This window comes from Mesoplodon densirostris, chromosome 15 (genome assembly GCF_025265405.1).
Source record: "Mesoplodon densirostris isolate mMesDen1 chromosome 15, mMesDen1 primary haplotype, whole genome shotgun sequence".
In the NCBI taxonomy this organism is placed as follows: domain Eukaryota; kingdom Metazoa; phylum Chordata; class Mammalia; order Artiodactyla; family Ziphiidae; genus Mesoplodon; species Mesoplodon densirostris.
In genome coordinates, this window is record NC_082675.1 from 3,440,082 (window position 1) to 3,457,065 (window position 16,984).

At 47.2% G+C, this 16,984-nt stretch overlaps 1 protein-coding gene across 1 annotated transcript in view; it reads left to right on the forward strand.

Annotated features, from left to right (window-relative positions):
- The first annotated feature begins 9,192 nt into the window (after positions 1-9,192).
- Positions 9,193-16,984, forward strand: part of SLC15A4 (solute carrier family 15 member 4) — a 29,543-nt gene continuing 21,751 nt past the window's right edge. Inside the window, exons 1-2 of the mRNA XM_060118720.1 lie at positions 9,193-9,771; positions 16,330-16,625. Coding sequence (XP_059974703.1) covers positions 9,247-9,771; positions 16,330-16,625 — 821 coding nt within the window. The 5' untranslated portion in view covers positions 9,193-9,246. The remainder of the gene's footprint in view (positions 9,772-16,329; positions 16,626-16,984) is intronic.

Sequence of the window (16,984 nt, forward strand, 5' to 3'; positions counted from 1 at the left end):
CCCTTCATGATATTAATAAGTGAGGCATTCTGCTTCTTTATTTCCATCAGAGTTTTCCATCTTTGCACCATCATTCCTCTCCATAGTACTGAGAACTACAAATGCTGTGTGTGTGTGACAGAGAGACAGAGAGAGAGAGAGAAAGAGATCTTCATAAAAAAAAAAAAAAAGATACATGCAGAACTGAACTGTGGTTTAAGTGCAGTGGTTATGTTTCCTTTTTCTGGCTTTCACTGACAGCACTTAAAAGTGACCAAATGCAAAAAAAAAAAAAAAAGCTGTTGGTCTGAAAGTAACTATTTCCTTCTAGTGTTGTTTAATGAACATGTGGAAGTCAACCAGGAGTAAGTGATTTTCCCTTGAGCTTCGGGCAAGAAAGCAGGCCTGTGATTCCCACTGCTGTTCTGATGGCTGGGCAGACTCGTTTCATAACTTTTCAGCAGGAGGATGCTCTCCCCAAAGATTCTCAGCACTGCTGAATGAGACAGTGAGTCTGACAGCATTTGGTGCAGCTATAAGGCTTCCTATTTCTAATTACGGAAGAGACACAAGTCCAATTCTGTGCACACCGGAGGTTTACTAAAGGGAAGATGTTCTAACTGCTTCTAGTAACAACCTGTTATTTGCAGAGGCCCATAGTTAATCTTTAAAATTTTCTATTTATTTTTATTACATAACCAAGTTTTGTTACATAGCCATACAGATAAACACAACAGAATTTTAAAATCACACAGCATCCCACTATCTGAGAAAAAGGCTATAAACACTTTGGTTTCAAGTTTTTCCAGACTTCACAAATAATCATCGTAATAGTGGTGCTCACCTGTGCTTGGCAATGTTCTAAGCACTCTGCCATACGCCTCAGTCCCCCCACCCAGTCCTAAACGGTAGGTACTATGGTTCTCACCACTTTGCAGATGAGGAAACTGAGACACAGAAAGCAGGAGACCTCCCGAAGTAACACAGGCAATGTGAATTCTTTACTATGATTCTTTGGCTCTCTTTCGGACTCAGTTGTTAACTTTTATCCTGTTTTTTGTGTGTGATTGTTACCAAAAAATAGGAACACTCTACACTTCGGTGGTGGGGGGGAGTTACTGTTCTTTTTGCAATTGTGATAGGCAAAATTCTAACTTGGCCCCCAAGATTTCCCACCTCCTGTTTTACACCTTCTTCCAGTTCAAACACCCATCCAGGTGGTGCTGTGAAGAGAATTTGCAGAAGTGATTCAATTCCCAAATCAGTTGCCCTCCATATGCAGGGTGAGTCAAACCCAACAGCTGTTTCTTTAAAGGGACTGGGCATTTCCTGATGTTGGAAAGATGCAAAGTATGAGAGAGGATACGATGTCAGGGAGATTCTCTGTTGCTGGCTTTGGGGATAAAGGGGGGGCTGCGTGACAAGGAGTACTGGCAGTTACGAGGGGCTGAGAGCAGCCCCCAACTGCCAGCCAGCGTGAGATGGGCCCCCCTAACCCCCCCACCTCAAGGAACTACACTCGGCCACAAGCACAGGAGCTGGAAAGAGCTCTAGGTGAGATCTCAGCCCCATCCACACCTCGCTGTCAGCTTTGTGAGACCCTGAGCTGAGAACCCAGTCAGGCATGGCCAGTCTCCCTACCTGCAGAGCTGCCAGATAATAGGTGCTTGCTGTTTGAGCCGCTAAGGTTGGGGTCATTTGTTACACAGCACAGAAAACTAATACAATGACATATCAGCAATACTTCTCAGAACCTACTTCTACAGTATCATGAGAATAACTACATAACATTCCAGTGCATGCAAGCACTGTAATTTACTTAACCAATGCCTTCTTATTGTGTATCTTTGCTGTTTCTAATCTTTTTGCTTTTTTTTGTGGTACGTGGGCCTCTCACTGTTGTGGCCTCTCCCGTTGTGGAGCACAGGCTCCGGACGCGCAGGCTCAGCGGCCATGGCTCACGGGCCCAGCCGCTCTGCGGCATGTGGGATCTTCCCAGACTGGGGCACAAACCTGTGTTCCTTGCATCGGCAGGCAGACTCTCAACCACTGCGCCACCAGGGAAGCCCTCTTTTTGCTATTTTAAGCAACACTGCAATGAACATTTTATAGCTAAGTCTCTGCACACATTCTTAAGTTCCCAGAAATGGAATTCCACTTTCAAAGTGTAGGCAAATGTGGTTTTCATACAAGTGACTAATTGTCCTCCAGAACAGTCGTACAATGTAACTCTGCATTGGTCATTTACACACACACTCATCTACCAAAACATTGCGAACACTGGGTATTTCTCCATTCAAGTAACAAAGCATCCCTCTTTTTGCATTTTTTAATCATCGGTGAAATTTGATTTTTTTCCTGAAGGGCACTGTATTTTTTCTTTTGTCTCTCTGTGCAGGCATATGTATGTATTGCTTGTATTAGTTGGGGCTTTTTCAATTGCAGATGACAGAAAGTCACTCTTGCTTAATCAAAATGAGAATTTATGGGCTCACAGTTGAAATGTCCGGGGTGGGGTGGGGAAAGCTACTTTAAGCCAAGGTCAGAACCAAGGCCTAGAAAATGTCATTTTGAAACAAGGGCTTTCTCACTTCATTTCAACCTTCTTCTGGGTTGCTTAATTCTTGGGTTTCACAAGATGGTCCCCAGCAACTCCAGGCTTATATCTTTATAATTCCAAATCTAGCAGAAAGAGGAATGTTTTTTCCTGGTTACTCCAGAATAGGTCATGGGGTTAGCTCTGATTACACCAATTTGGGTCGCATGTCCATCTTTGAACCAGCCGCTGTAGTGCAATAGATGGACTACTGCTGATTGGATGGGCTTAGGTCACATGACCATTCCTAGGCTAGGGGACCAGCCAGTCCTACCTGAACCACAGGGAGCGCTGATTTCCCTAGAAAATCCAGGTTCTCTTACCAGAGGAGGAATAGATGGTGACTAGGCCCAAGGGACAGCTCTTCCCCATAATGCCTGGACATTCACTTTGCCAATTTTATTTACTGGATGCTTATCTAATACATTTCATAAGATTCCAAAGAATAGGACAGCAACTTTGTCATATGTATTTCAAATATTTTTTTCAGTTTGTTTGCTGTTAACTGCAATTGTTCTTTTCTTTTTTACAGATAAGTTGTATATCTTTATGGAGTCAAATCAATTAACTTTTCCTTTATGGCTTTAGTGTTAGACTTAGAAAAGCATTCCCCTCCTGAGATTTTATATTTGCCCAATTTTCTCTTAACGCTTTTGTCTTTTCGATTTGTCCATGATAATATTTTATCTGTCTGGAATTTACGTCAGTACAATATGTGAAGTCAATTTTCCCCACATTTACTTTCTTCCAACAGAATTTATTGAATAATCCATTCTTTTCCCCATGGATTTGGAAATGCCTTTAATTATTACAGGATGAATTATTTTATGTATGTGCTTCAATTTTTATCCTTTGGATTCATCTCCATTGATCTTTCCTGTAAGGCCTAATTTTCAAAATAAATACACTTATAACTACCAATTATCTATTTTATGATTGCAACATAAATTAAGATATTTATAAGGAATTTTTTTAAAGTGGTAGTTAAAAGAGAATGGTTAGGCGTGGTCCCACATTTGTTCACATCTTGTACTTCAAATAGGAAGAAACAGAAGTTCACTTTCTTTCACTTAACTCTCTCACTCCCTCTTATACCTCCCTCTTTTTATCTGTGAATGCCCGACTTTAGCAGATGTCTTGTGGGTCTTTAAAACCCAGGAGGGAAAGAACCCAAGAAGCAGAGGTTGCTACTCCAAAGGTCAAATAAAGCGAGTGCTTCAAAAAAGTCAAATCAAAACCTGTCTTCCTGGTCACATGCTCTCACATCTTCTGTAAAAATAAAACACAGGTCATTCGCTTTGGTTTGGGCTCCAGAAAACAAGACTTGATTCCATTCCATTGGTTGGCTCCGTTTTTAGTCCTTCTATTTTCTGCTTCTACCTAGATTATCCCCAGCCAGATAGAACTGCTGCAATAGGGACTCCCTGCAATAAATAGAATTTCTGACAACTTTCCATACCTGAGGAGAGTCGAAAGACGGCCTGCGACTTTAGCTAATGACCTATGCCATGGCCTGATGCACAAAGGTGAGCTGGGCCTAAGTCCCTCTGTAGGGAACTGGGAAACAGAAAAGCAGAAGCACTGGCTGTGAGTGCTGACAATGAGCCGTCATGACATGTGGGGAAGGTGTTAAGCTGTTTGTTGATCGAGCGAGTGATGAGTGGAGGTGGACAAAGTCCATGATGACTATTTGTAAACCAGCGTTTTGAGGAAGCTGAAACTGTGAGTAAGCACATGCCACTGTCTGATCGCAAGGGCTGAGCCATGCAGATGTGAAATGAGAAGCAGACATATCATGAAAAGAGTCAGAGAAATTGGGCAGCCCCTGAAATGTCCTCAGGCTTGGGTGGTTTCTGAATACCTCCCATCAGAGAGCATCTTCTCTGAGTTCTGCTCTGAGAAAGGCATAGGGGACAGGGTGACAGAGGAGAAGGAAGGGCCCTGGGTTTTGAGCAAACAACACATTTCCAATTCCAGTCCACACCACAAGCATACGTGCAGTAAGGTCCTCTTTCCCAGAGGGCCCTGGAGGCAACGAGGCCACCCAGAAAACTTGATAAGACGGTGTCACCTATCCCTGGACGCCTGCTGTATGAGTTAGGTCTTTTATTTACTTGATTATTTTAGGTTCATGGGAGAGACTCATACAACTACTTTCAGGAACAGGGGCTGTATCACGAGAATACCCAACAAAGAGGTGAGACGCAACGTACATCAATTATCAGTTCTTCAGGTATTCAGTCATTGGAGCTTAGTACACAGGCTGCAAGCTCACTGATCACAGGGACCAGGCAGAAAACTCTAGGAGGGCTTCCCTGGTGGCGCAGTGGTTAAGAATCCGCCTGCCAATGCAGGGAACACGGGTTTGAGCCCTGGTCTGCGAAGATCCCACATGCCGCGGAGCAAGTAAGCCAATGAGCCACAACTACTGAGCCTGTGCTCTAGAGCCTGCGAAGGGTTTTCTGAGAGAAAACTCTAAGAGCGAATTGGGCTGTGTGTGTAGGGAGAAGCATCAGGCTGCCCTCCCCTTATATATATATATATATATATTTTTTTTTTTTTTTTTTTTTTTTTTTGCGGTATGCGGGCCTCTCACTGCTGTGGCCTCTCCCGTTGCGGAGCACAGGCTCCAAACGCGCAGGCTCAGCGGCCATGGCTCACGGGCCAGCCGCTCCGCGGCATGTGGGATCTTCCCAGACCCTGGCACGAACCCATGTCCCCTGCATCTGCAGGTGGACTCTCAACCACTGTGCCACCAGGGAGGCCCTCCCCTTATATTTTTTATTTTCCCACTTTTTGATCGAATCACAATAGGTGGTTTGGGGCTATACGTAACAGAAAATCCAACACAGTGGCTTAAACAATGTCAGATTTACTATCTTTTGTTATGTGACATCTCTGATTCTTTACTGTGCTATCCACACAGCTGGCTTCATCCTACACTGGTTTATCACATGATTGTGAAATAGCTGCCCCCTAGGCAACTAGGGCTATGGGCGTCCTAATTCATGCCTGGTCTGGAAGGGTGTATCTCTCTTGCAGTCACTGAGTAAGAGTCCTTTCCTTTAGCCTGACTGGGCCCATCTATGTCACTTGTCTTCTCCTGGGCCCCAGTGGAAATTCACATCCAGAATGGCTAGAGTCCGGGTTTCTGAACACTGCGAAGATGCATCAGAGACTTAGCGCTGGTGTTGACTAGTCAGATCCAGAAACAAAGATGAAGCTAGTTTCTTCTGAGCTCTATGGATAGCTGGTGGGGAGCAGAGAGAAAGAGGGTGTGGATGTTGGTGACAAGTAGCCAAGCGGGCCCACTGCACATTAATATAGAGCAGGGCTGTCCAGCAGAAGTTTCTGTAGCGGTGGAGTGATCAGTACTGTGCTGTCCAATATGGCAGCCACTGGTCACCCGGGGCCACTGAGCACTTGAAATGTGGCTGGTATGATTGAGAAACAAAATACTTCACTGGATGAAATTTGAACGAATTTAAGTTGAACAGAGGACAGTGCAGATATGGGGAATAATTTCTCTACTGGGAGAAAAATAAGACAACAGAGCGTTGGGAGGATCTGTGTAAGCCAGACAGTTGGTGCCCCGTCTAAAGGTAGGGGCGGCTACCTGGTGTCAGCAGATCATGGCTCTGGGGGAAGGCAAGTGTGTTTTCATGACCTGATGCTGCCTAACTAACCTCCCCAGAACTTAGCAGCTTAACATGACAATTATTTAATTTGTTCACCTACGATCTGTTAATTCTGCGATCTGGGGGGAGGCTCAGCGGACAGTTTGTCCTGTTGGTCTTGCTGGTGGTTACTTGTGTGTCTTCCTTCATCAGGAAGGTGGGCTGGGAGGCTGAGGCACCGGGACCCCTTCTCCATGTAGCTGCAGAATCTCCCCCAACACGTGGTCCCTCCAGCAAGGTAGCTGGTTCAGGGCTCCCAAGGCACAAAAGAAATTCTTAAGGTTTACGCTCAGACTTGGCTCAGGGACGCTTCTGCCACAGTCTCTTCACCAAAGCAGGTCACAGTCTCAGCCCTTCGGCGCTGTGACCTGCAAAGAATGCGTAAAGGCACAAGTACCAGAGGCGTGGTTCAAGCAGGGGCGGGAGGTGGTAACTAGTGTCACAGGCAGCCACACGTCCCAGTGTTGCCAGGGCTCCCGTCTGTTTTTTTCAAGAGCAGCAGGGCATCCAAATTTATATGGGAAACCTCCCGATTTTTAACTGTTGGCTCACTTTTTTTTTTTGGTAACAGCATTATTGAAATGTAATTCACATACCATACAGTCCATCCATTTAAAGTGTACAATTCAATGGTTTTTAGTATATTCACAGAGTTGCGCAACGATCACCATGATTTCAGAACACTTCATTACTACAAAAAGAAACGCCACACCTTTTAGCGGTCTCTCCCCCACCTTCCCTTCCCCCCAGCACTGGCAATCACACACCGGTCTGGTTCTGTCCCTACAGAGCTGCCTACTCTGGACATTTCATAGAAATGGAATCTTGAAGTATACGGTCTTGGTTCACTTCTTTTAAACATCGCAACCAAATGAAAACATTTCTGCCCGCTGGATTTGTTTTGCAGCCTCTGGGTACCCAGATTGGGGTGCATAGCAGACCTCCCGCGGACCAGCAATAAGTGCTCATGAGTCCTGGGTGCACATCCTAAGCTCTGTAACTGCCACCTCCCACTTCCCACCCCCCTTTCACTTGGCTTTATCCTTCTTAAACAAGACAACTCAACTGGGTTAGCTTGCTGTCATCCAAAATGGCACATCTGTTTTGGGCAGAGCTTCACCACCAAGTCACCACATGATTCAAGTTGAATGGCTTTATTTTCATTCCACGTTTAACGTTATTCTGCTCTTTGCCTGAGCGTATCATGCCGTCAGTCTTAAAACAGACACTCATAGTTTTTGACTTATGTACCAGCTGGGGTGTAGAAGAAGCACTGGACTAGGAATTAGTTTTGAGCCTTTTACTCAAGTCTGAATTCTAATGCCTACGAGATGTGTGATCCTAGACCGGAATCTTGAGGGGTTTGCTTTTTCCACTAGCGAAATTAGGATACTAATACATGCTGTAGAATATCACGAGAGTCTCAAAAAAAAATTAGGTGAACATAAGACATTCTTCCAGCACCATTTACAATTCAACAAATATTCAGTCATTCATTTATTCAGTTAATTCCACACATATCTATCACTGGAGAGTGCTGTCCTAGATTCTAGGAATATAGTAGCAGACAAAAACAAACAAAATCTCATCCCTCCTAGCTTTGAAGACAGCTACTAAACAGCTTCACAAAATAAATAATTATAAATTATAATGGGTGCGGTGTAAGAAAAACGTATACTGTGCTCTAATGACATATAAAAGGGAGATCTGTTCTAATCTGGGAAGATCAGGGAAGTGACATTTGAGCTGACAGCTGAAGATGATTAGCACTAATGGAAAGGGTGGGACAAGTCCTATTTTGGCATCCGATTATTCTCTCATTAAATATGTATCTACTGCCCACTGTGTGCCAGCACCTTGCTAGGCAACAGTCAAGATGTCAGACATTTTGAAAAATAAAAAAGTTAATGCATGCTACTTCAAACCTTTTAGGAAGGACTACTTACCCAGATGACCTACCAGCAAGCCTAGGTAATTGCTCCATCCTGGTTTTAGCTGTAGTTAAGGGTGGAGGAAGAAGAAATAGTCTCAGATGAACTGAATTGTGACAGCCTTGGGTCCCAATTTCTGAAGCCATGCTGGAGGCCGTTTCTGGAGAACACTCTTCCGCTCCACTCCAGTGTAATGTCCCACACTGGTGTAGGTGCTGGAGGGCGTGGTGAGGAACAAGAGGCACAAGAACCCTGCCACCATGGAGCTCATCATTGTGGGGACCACGTACAAGCTGGGGACAAAGGAATAAACAAAAAACGTGGCAGTTACCATGGGGGAAACTAAAACAGGGTAAGGGGATGGGCGTGGGATCCACTTTAGATGGGCTGGTCAAGAAATGCTTACAAGGAGTCACCACTCCAGTTGAGGGCTGAAGGAAAACAGGAGACCAGCCATGCGACAAGGAAACAAGGCTCTGAGCTTGTTCTCAGGTGGTGGTTCTCAGTGTAGGCGACCTTGCTCCACCGCGGGTCATTTGGGAACGTCTGGAGACAGATTTGATTGTCACACTGGGGAGCGGGGTGGCACGGGCATCTAGTGCAGCAGAGGCCAGGGATGCCGTTACTCATCCTACAACAGAGCACAGAGAAACCTGGTCCCAGGGCAGGGAGGCAGGAGGCCGGGCGCGGGAGCAGGGGCCAGCCTGAGCAAACTAGCCTGGAGGGCAGGCAGAGGCTGAAGCCTCCGTAAGAAGTCTGGGTTCGGAACCTCGGAAGGCCTGCCTGTGATTTCACTTTTAAAACCCTCTCTGTGATCACACCCCTGCCCTCCGGCACCACCTCAAGCAGAAGCAGGTCTCCCGCCCGGGCAGGCTTCCGGGGCGGAACCGGAAGTCAAGGGGGGGCGACACGGCGGGCTCGCCCAATAGGGACGCTCTTGGGGCGGGCCGAGAAAGCCGGCGAGGCCAATCTCGCGAGAAGGGCGGTGGCGGCGGCAGAGCCGGGCTGAGCCCAGCGTAGCGGAGCTGCCGGCGGGGCGGGCGGCCGGTGAGCGGTGGGGAGTATGGCGGGCGCAGGCGACGAGCGGACGCCGCTGCTGGGCGCGCGGCGGGCGGCGTTCGAGGGCCGGCGCGCGGCGTGCGCGGCCGTGCTGCTGACGGAGCTGCTGGAGCGCGCCGCCTTCTACGGCGTCACGGCCAACCTGGTGCTGTTCCTCAACGGCACGGCGTTCGGCTGGGAGGGCGCGCAGGCCAGCCAGGCGCTGCTGCTCTTCATGGGCCTCACCTACCTGGTGTCGCCGTTCGGGGGCTGGCTCGCCGACGCGCGGCTCGGCCGGGCGCGCGCCATCCTGCTCAGCCTGGCACTCTATCTACTCGGCATGCTGGCCTTCCCGCTGCTGGCCGCGCCCGCCACTCGCACGGCGCTCTGCGGGGCCCCCCGCCCCACGCGCGTCCGCAACTGCTCGGCGCCGCCGTGTGCCGACGCGCCTGCCCGCTACTGCGCGCCCGCCGCGCTGTCAGCGCTCGCGCTCGTGGGCCTGGGCGTGGGCGCCGTCAAGGCCAACATCACGCCCTTCGGCGCCGACCAGGTGAGGGCCGCGCAGGTGCGGGGCGAGGGGGCGGGGTCGCCCGCGGGCCAGGAAACCCAGATACCGCGGGGGACCAAGCAGGGTGGGCGCTGGCGCGCGGGGGCTGCAGACTGAGGGGCCTCCTTCCTTTAGGAGGGGCCCTTTAGGAGTTGGGGGGGGTGCCTTTAGGGGTTGAGACCTGGGGGAGAGCAGAGGGGTTTCTGGATTGGGCCTCCGCAAGTGCAAAGGCCCTGGGGCCAGAAGAGAGGAACGCTGCAGCTACCGTGGCAGTCGTGTTGCAGTACAGAACACATCAGTGTACCAAGTCTGCACGTACTGTATGCCTTAAACTTACGGAAGGTTATGCGACAAGTATGCTTCAAACAAAAGAAGAAGTGGGAACAGGGGTGGCAGGCAGGTGCTTCGTGAAGTGAAGCTATGTAAAGAGTTTGAGGTCTGTTTTGAATACAGTAGGGAGCCTCTTTCGGGGTTTGAGCAGGGGGTAATGTGATCTGATTTATGTTTCTAAAAAATTCAGTCTCTGTAGGGCGTGGGCCTGGCAGCCAAATCTGGCCTACTTCCTGTTTTCGGAGGGCCCACAGGCCACGAGTAAGACTGGTACTTAGGTTTTTGAACGATAGGAAAAAAGTAAAAAGAATATTTTTGTGGCAAATGAAAATGATAGGAAACTCAAACTTCAGCTCACACAAATAAAGCTTTATTGGAACACAGCCCTGCATCTTCCTGGTCACATATGCTGTGGCTGCTTTCACAATACGGTAGCAGAATCAAGTAGTTGTGACAGACTGAACATCACTTAAAATTTAAACTATTTACACCCTGCCCCTTCCCAGGAAAAGTTTGCGGACGTCGGGTATAGAGACTAGGTTGTATGGGAAGTGCTGACAGCAGACAGATCAGGTAGGAGTCTGTTTCACTGGCCAGGTGAGAGATTAGAGATTTGGACTAGGACAGGGGCAGTGGACATGGAGTGAAGTGGTCGATTCAGGATAAGTTACGGAGGTAGAGGGGCCGGGATTGCTGGTGGATCTTACGCAAGCAACAGGGAAGATAACTCCTGGGTTTTTGCGCTAAGTAGCCATGTGATTGCGAACATCTACGGAGGACTTTACTGTGCATCAGGCCCCGTGCCGAGTACTTTGTCAGTTCATAGGACTCCTCTGTTGTTACCGTGCCCATTTTACAGATGAGGAAACTGGGGCTTGAGAGGTTAAATCATTTGCCCAATGATACAGAGCTAGTACGTGACTGAGTCAGGGTGCAAGAGCCTGGCCTCTGAATGTGAACTTTAATCACCCCTGTGAAAGGCGACGCCTTATAATGATGTTGGAAATAATAGTTGCCTAATGTCCTGAATTCTTCACTTCCTTCTCTGCACCATGGAGTGTGCTTTCCATACCTGAACTCATTTGAACCTCATGTGAATCTTATACCCATGTTTTAAATGAGGAAATGGAGGTGCAAAAAAGATTTCTTTTGTTGTCCTATAGGTAGTGAGTGGTCAAGCCAGGGTTTAGGTGCCGGTCTGATTTCTTAATGTGTCCTTTAACCGAGATGGGCATTCTGTGACGTTGGCTTTGGCCTTGGGGGTGCCGGCAGCTCATGGGCCAACCGCGAAGGCACAGGACTGGGATTACCCATCTTTAAAGACCACGCCACAGGACTAAAGAGCGCCCTGACTGTTTAGGTTGTGCCCCGTACTGTACCAAGTGCTCTTCCTATGCGACCTTATCTAACACCTTGCAACAATTTATATCCCTAATTGTCCCTGTTTTACAGTAAACGGAGGCTTGGGGGGTGTGACCTACCCAGGTCCACAGCATGTGAGTGGAGGAGCTGGGTTTAAACCCGGAAAGTCTGACTTAAAAATTCCTGCTCTCCAGTAGATAATAGACGAGGGATTAATATTCCTGAAAAGAATGAGTGGTTCTGTAGAGGTTCTCTAGAAGCCACGACAGAATTTGTGCCCTTTTGGTGTGTAATTAGGTGTGGATCTTAAAAAGAAACGAGCTGTTCTGCAGGAGAACTGACGTCATCTTCTCTAACGTGACACTGCCGTGGAAAAAGGAGAGCCACTCTATTTAAGGATATCAGAGAGACTTGACAGCCAAACACAACGTGTGCTTCGTGATTGGAGCCCAGCTTCTCTAAAAGCCATTTATTGGGACGATTGTGATTGTGGTCTATTGATTATAGACCACATATTAGATAAAGTTGCATTGGTGTTAATTTTCTTAGGTGTGATAATGGTTTGTGTTATCTAGAAGAATGGCCTTATTTGTAGGAGATTCATGATGAAATCTTTGGGGTGAAATAATGATGCTGTAACTTATTTTTAAATGGTTCAGCCAACAGAGTATTTCATATATGTACAGAAAAAGAACTAAGGCTGCAAATGAAGGCTATAGAAGTGTATGCTTTACTACTCTTTCAACTTTTCTGTATGTTTAAAAATTTTTTTACTAAAAAGTTAAGGGGATGTCCATCAACTGATGGGTGGATAAAGCACGTGTGGTCTCTCCATACAGTGCAATATCCTTCAGCAGTAAAAAGGGATGAAGTACTTGCTTCAACGTGGATGAACCTTGAAAACATCATGCCACTGAGAGACACCAGGCACAAAACACGGCATGTTCTATGATTCCATTTATGTGAAATGTCCAGAATAGACAGATGCATACAGACGAGGAGGCTAGTGGTTGCCAGGAGTCAGGAGAGGGGAAAGGGAAGCTACTGTAAGAGGAAGTGTCTTGTTGGTGTGACAAGAAATGTGGAATTGGACAGAGGTGATGGTTGCACATCTGTGAATAGACTAAAAACCACTGAGTGGTACATTTCAACAGGGTGAATTTTTTATTATGAGAATTGTATCTCAGTGAAAAAAACATGTAAAAGGAAAATGTTAGTACCCTTCAGCCAAGGTGCTTGCTCTGTGCCAGGTGCTGGCTGGTCTTTGAAGGGGATTTGAGAGGCGTCCCCCAGAGGTACCACAGCTCGCGGGATCTCAGTTCCCAGCCCAGGGATTGAACCCGGGCCACGACAGTGAAAGCCCCGAATCCTAACCACCAGGCCACCAGGGAATCCTAACCACTAGGCTACCAGGGAACTCCCAGGATTTCTTTTCTTTAATTGAAGTATAGTTGATTTACAGTGTTGTGTTAGTTTCATGTGTACAGCAAAGTGACTCAGCTATACATTTATATACATTCTTTTTCAGATTCTCTTCCTTTATAGGTTATACAAGATATTGAATATAGTTCCCTGGGCTACACAGTAGGACCTTGTTGGTTATTTTATATATAGTCGTGTGTTACCTGTTAATCCCAAGTTCCCAATTTATCCCTCCCCCAGCTTGGTAACCATAAGATTGTTTTCTGTGTCTGTGAGTCTGTTTTGGAAATAAGTTCATTTGTGTCGTATTTTAGATTTCACATATAAGTGACATCATATGGTATTTGTCTTTCTTTGTCTGACTTACTTCACTTAGTATGATCATCTCTGGGTCCATCCATGTTGCTGCAAATGGCATTACTTCATTCTTTTTTATGGTTGAGTAATACTTTGAAGGTACCTTTATGCTTCTCTATCCCTGACGCCTTTGTCTGCGATACAGGGCCTCTAGGGAACCCTCTGAGTGAGAGATGAATGGGGTCATGCTCTGCAGCCCTGAGAAGGAGGCCTTAGCTGACTTTTGAAGGAAGATGTACACCAGAGTCCAGGGGGGATACTGATGTAAATCATGTCAGCCCTGTCTTTTCCCCCGAGTGATTAACCTTCCTCAGAGGTCACAGTCATTCTAAATGGATGGCTCCTGTAGCTGAACGAGTGAATTGAAAGAACTCTTTTTTACAGACAAAGAGAACAAAGATACATTTTTTCTAGAGGGCAAAAAAAAGTTGCGCTGTTATGTGTTTAAAGGAATTTTTCCAAATCAGCCAACTGTCTGACTCACTCCCCAGGATCCTGTTCCTTTAGCTGCACTTCTCTGAGTTGACCGCAGCGGTGTCTTTTGACCGATCATATGATGGTCCTGTTTACCCTTGGTCGGGTAGGACGGGAGGCAGGTGTACAGACAGTGACGTAATGTGACCCACATGAAGTGTGGGTGTCAGTCCAGGGCATGGAGGCATGTGACTTGCGGTTTATAGGAGCCGGCAGGCTCCTATAAGAAAATTACTGCTATGTGGTTATTTAGGGTCTAGTGATAGGCTTAGGTTCCTGAAGTAATTTTAGTGAATTACATTCAGAAGTTCAAATAAGTCGACTGCCACGTTTACCAGGATGTGTGCTGTGCCACTGTAGATACTGGGAAGGGCCGAGATATAGTTCAGTTAATACGTATATTGTCTTTTTTTAAATTTAATTTATTTATTTTTGGCTGTGTTGGGTCTTTGTTGCTGCGCACGGGCTTTCTCTAGCTGCAGCGAGCGGGGGCTACTCTTCGTTGCGGTGCGCTGTCCTCTCACTGCGGTGGCCTCTCCCGCTGCGGAGCACGGGCTCCAGGCTCACGGGCTTCAGTAGTTGTGACACGCGGGCTCAGTAGTTGTGGCTCGCAGGCTCTAGAGCACAGGCTCAGTAGTTGTGGCACACAGGCTTAGTTGCTCCGCGGCATGTGGGCTCTCCCTGGACCAGGGCTTGAACCCATGTCCCCTGCATTGGCAGGCGGATTCTTAACCACTGCGCCACCAGGAAGCCCCTGCATTAACTTTAGATATTATGTTTACTGGACCCCTTTTAAGCTTGCCCCCCACCCTAATTACTTGTTTTTATATCTTTAGTTACATTTTCTCTGTAACCGTGTCTGCTTACAGTTTTTTCTTCCCTCTGGTCTCTTTCCAGGATAGCATGAATATTTGAGTCCATTTTAGTGACATTTAAACGCACTGTGGGGACTTCCCTGGCGCTCCAGTGGTTAGGACTCCGCGCTTCCACTGCCGGGGGGCCCAGGTTCGATCCCTCGTCGGGGTAGTAAGATCCTGTAAGCGGCATGGCGCAGCCAAAAATAATAAAAAAAATAAACGCGTTGTGTTCTCATGGAGAGCTGTCTTAGAAATGTAAGGCCTGCTCTGTGCAGACCATTTATTCAGTGATCATGCCAGCGTTTGGTCCAGGACCTCCGCTCCCTTCTGACGTGGGGGGGCCAAGTTTAAGCTCCTCCTGCTGCGGTTTATTTAGAACTCAGATTTTCCGTTTGAGACGGGGGTTACCAGATAGTTACTTCAGGCATGTTATTTGTTATCACAATATCCATGTTTAATCATTTTGGATTAAATTTTTTTGGAGGGACAAACAATTTTGACTATATATTTACACCTGTACTTTGATCTTAAAAAGTAGAGGTTAAAGTGTCATGTTGCATAATATGACTGCTAAAAAGGTAGTTTCTGTGCGTCACAACTGGTTGTTTAGGCCCCCATTGAAAACCTCCTCTCTTACTTAGAAAAGGAGATTGCCCTGTGCATCAGAATTCAGATCTGTTACTGGACCAGGAATTGTCCAGCCTTTTCATAACCTGTAACTTAAGGACGAGACAACAGAAGTTCCCAAGGCAGCAACACCTGACAGTCTTTGTACACGATCCAGCGTCAGCCTTTAGCTAATAACGTTTGTTTAAACATTTTATGAGGCGAAACTGGCTAGGAATGACTCTGGCTGGCGCAGGGCACGTTCTCGTGGTGTCCACGCAGATGTGAGAAGCCATCCTCAGAGGGACGTCCACGGGGTGCCCACCCCACACGGACTGTCCCCACCAGGACGGGCTCCAGCTGGGCAGGTCTTGTGGAGAGTGCACACCTAGAACTTGCTTGTGTTACCTGGTGCTTGTGTTTGTCTGCGTTCAGGAAATCAGTGATTTTTGTGCCTTCCAGGGATCTCTGTCCTTATCAGAACTTCTGATTCCATTGAGAGGCGTCCTGGTCTAAAAATAGCATGCGGTTTTAGTTTCTCTGTAATTTTCCCCTTGTTCCGGATTTATCAAGGCGTGGAGCTATATGGCTGTGAGTAGAAGTCCTCTGGAAAGTTGTTTAAAATGCAGATTCCTGGGCCCCACCCCCAGAAGTGGTGAGTGGATAGTCCTGGAACGTGGGTCCTGTGAATCTGTATTTTTAAGGAGCATGCCAGGCGTTTCCAAAGCAGGTGGTCCACGGGAGATACTTGGAGAAACTCTCTAGGATTTGTTGGATTTAAGCATAGTTAAGAGAAACACTACCCAGAATCTGTAGTAATTCAAAGCGTAAGATACATTTTTTTTGGTCAGGGGACCCTCAGTTGTATCTGTAAACACCATTTTGATTGATTGGCTACATTTCTGGTTTTTTTGGCTGCGTCTTGTGGGATCTTAGTTCCCCGACCAGGGATCGAACCTGGGCCCGGGCAGCGAAAGTGCAGAGTTCTAACCACTGGGCCGCCAGGGAATTCCCATGTGCTGCCTTGCTTAAAGGCTGTGATGACAACAGTAATTGATATAAAGATACAGTAATATATGAAAACTTCGTATATGTTTTTCATCCTTGAGGATGATCACATGTTTTTAAGTCTCTTTCCTCCCGGTTATTTTAGGTTAAAGATCGCGGTCCAGAAGCCACGAGAAGATTTTTTAATTGGTTTTATTGGAGCATTAATCTGGGAGCAATCGTTTCTCTGGGGGGCATTGCCTACATTCAGCAGAACGTGAGCTTTGTCACCGGCTACATCATCCCCGCTGTCTGCATCGGAGTGGCTTTCATGGCCTTCCTCTGCGGCCAGACCTTCTTCATCACCAAGCCGCCCGACGGCAGCGCCTTCACTGACATGTTCAGGATCCTGGTGTATTCGTGCTGCCCCCAGAAGCGAATCAGGGAACGCAGTCCTAGTGGGTGAGCACTTTATTCTCGTCACAGGCTCAGCTTTCCACGTGACTTACCAACCGTCATAAATAAAGTGCTGGCTTATGTCTGTCCTGTGCTCACCGTGGAGGGGGACACGGGGCTGAGGTTGAAATGTCTCACACCAGCTCCAGGAGGCGGGTGTGAGGTACTTCTGTCTCCATCTTAGAGACAGACCAGCGGCCTCCCTCCCGGGCTCGTGCTTTTCATTTCTAACCTGCACGTTGACCTTCCTCTCACTGCTGATGTAAGATGGAGGCTCCCGACTACGTAGTCGTGTAAAGGTGATAAAGACAGAACCTTGCTGAGGGCATCGAAGAGACAGTGTACTACTTGATGCATTCCTTTGA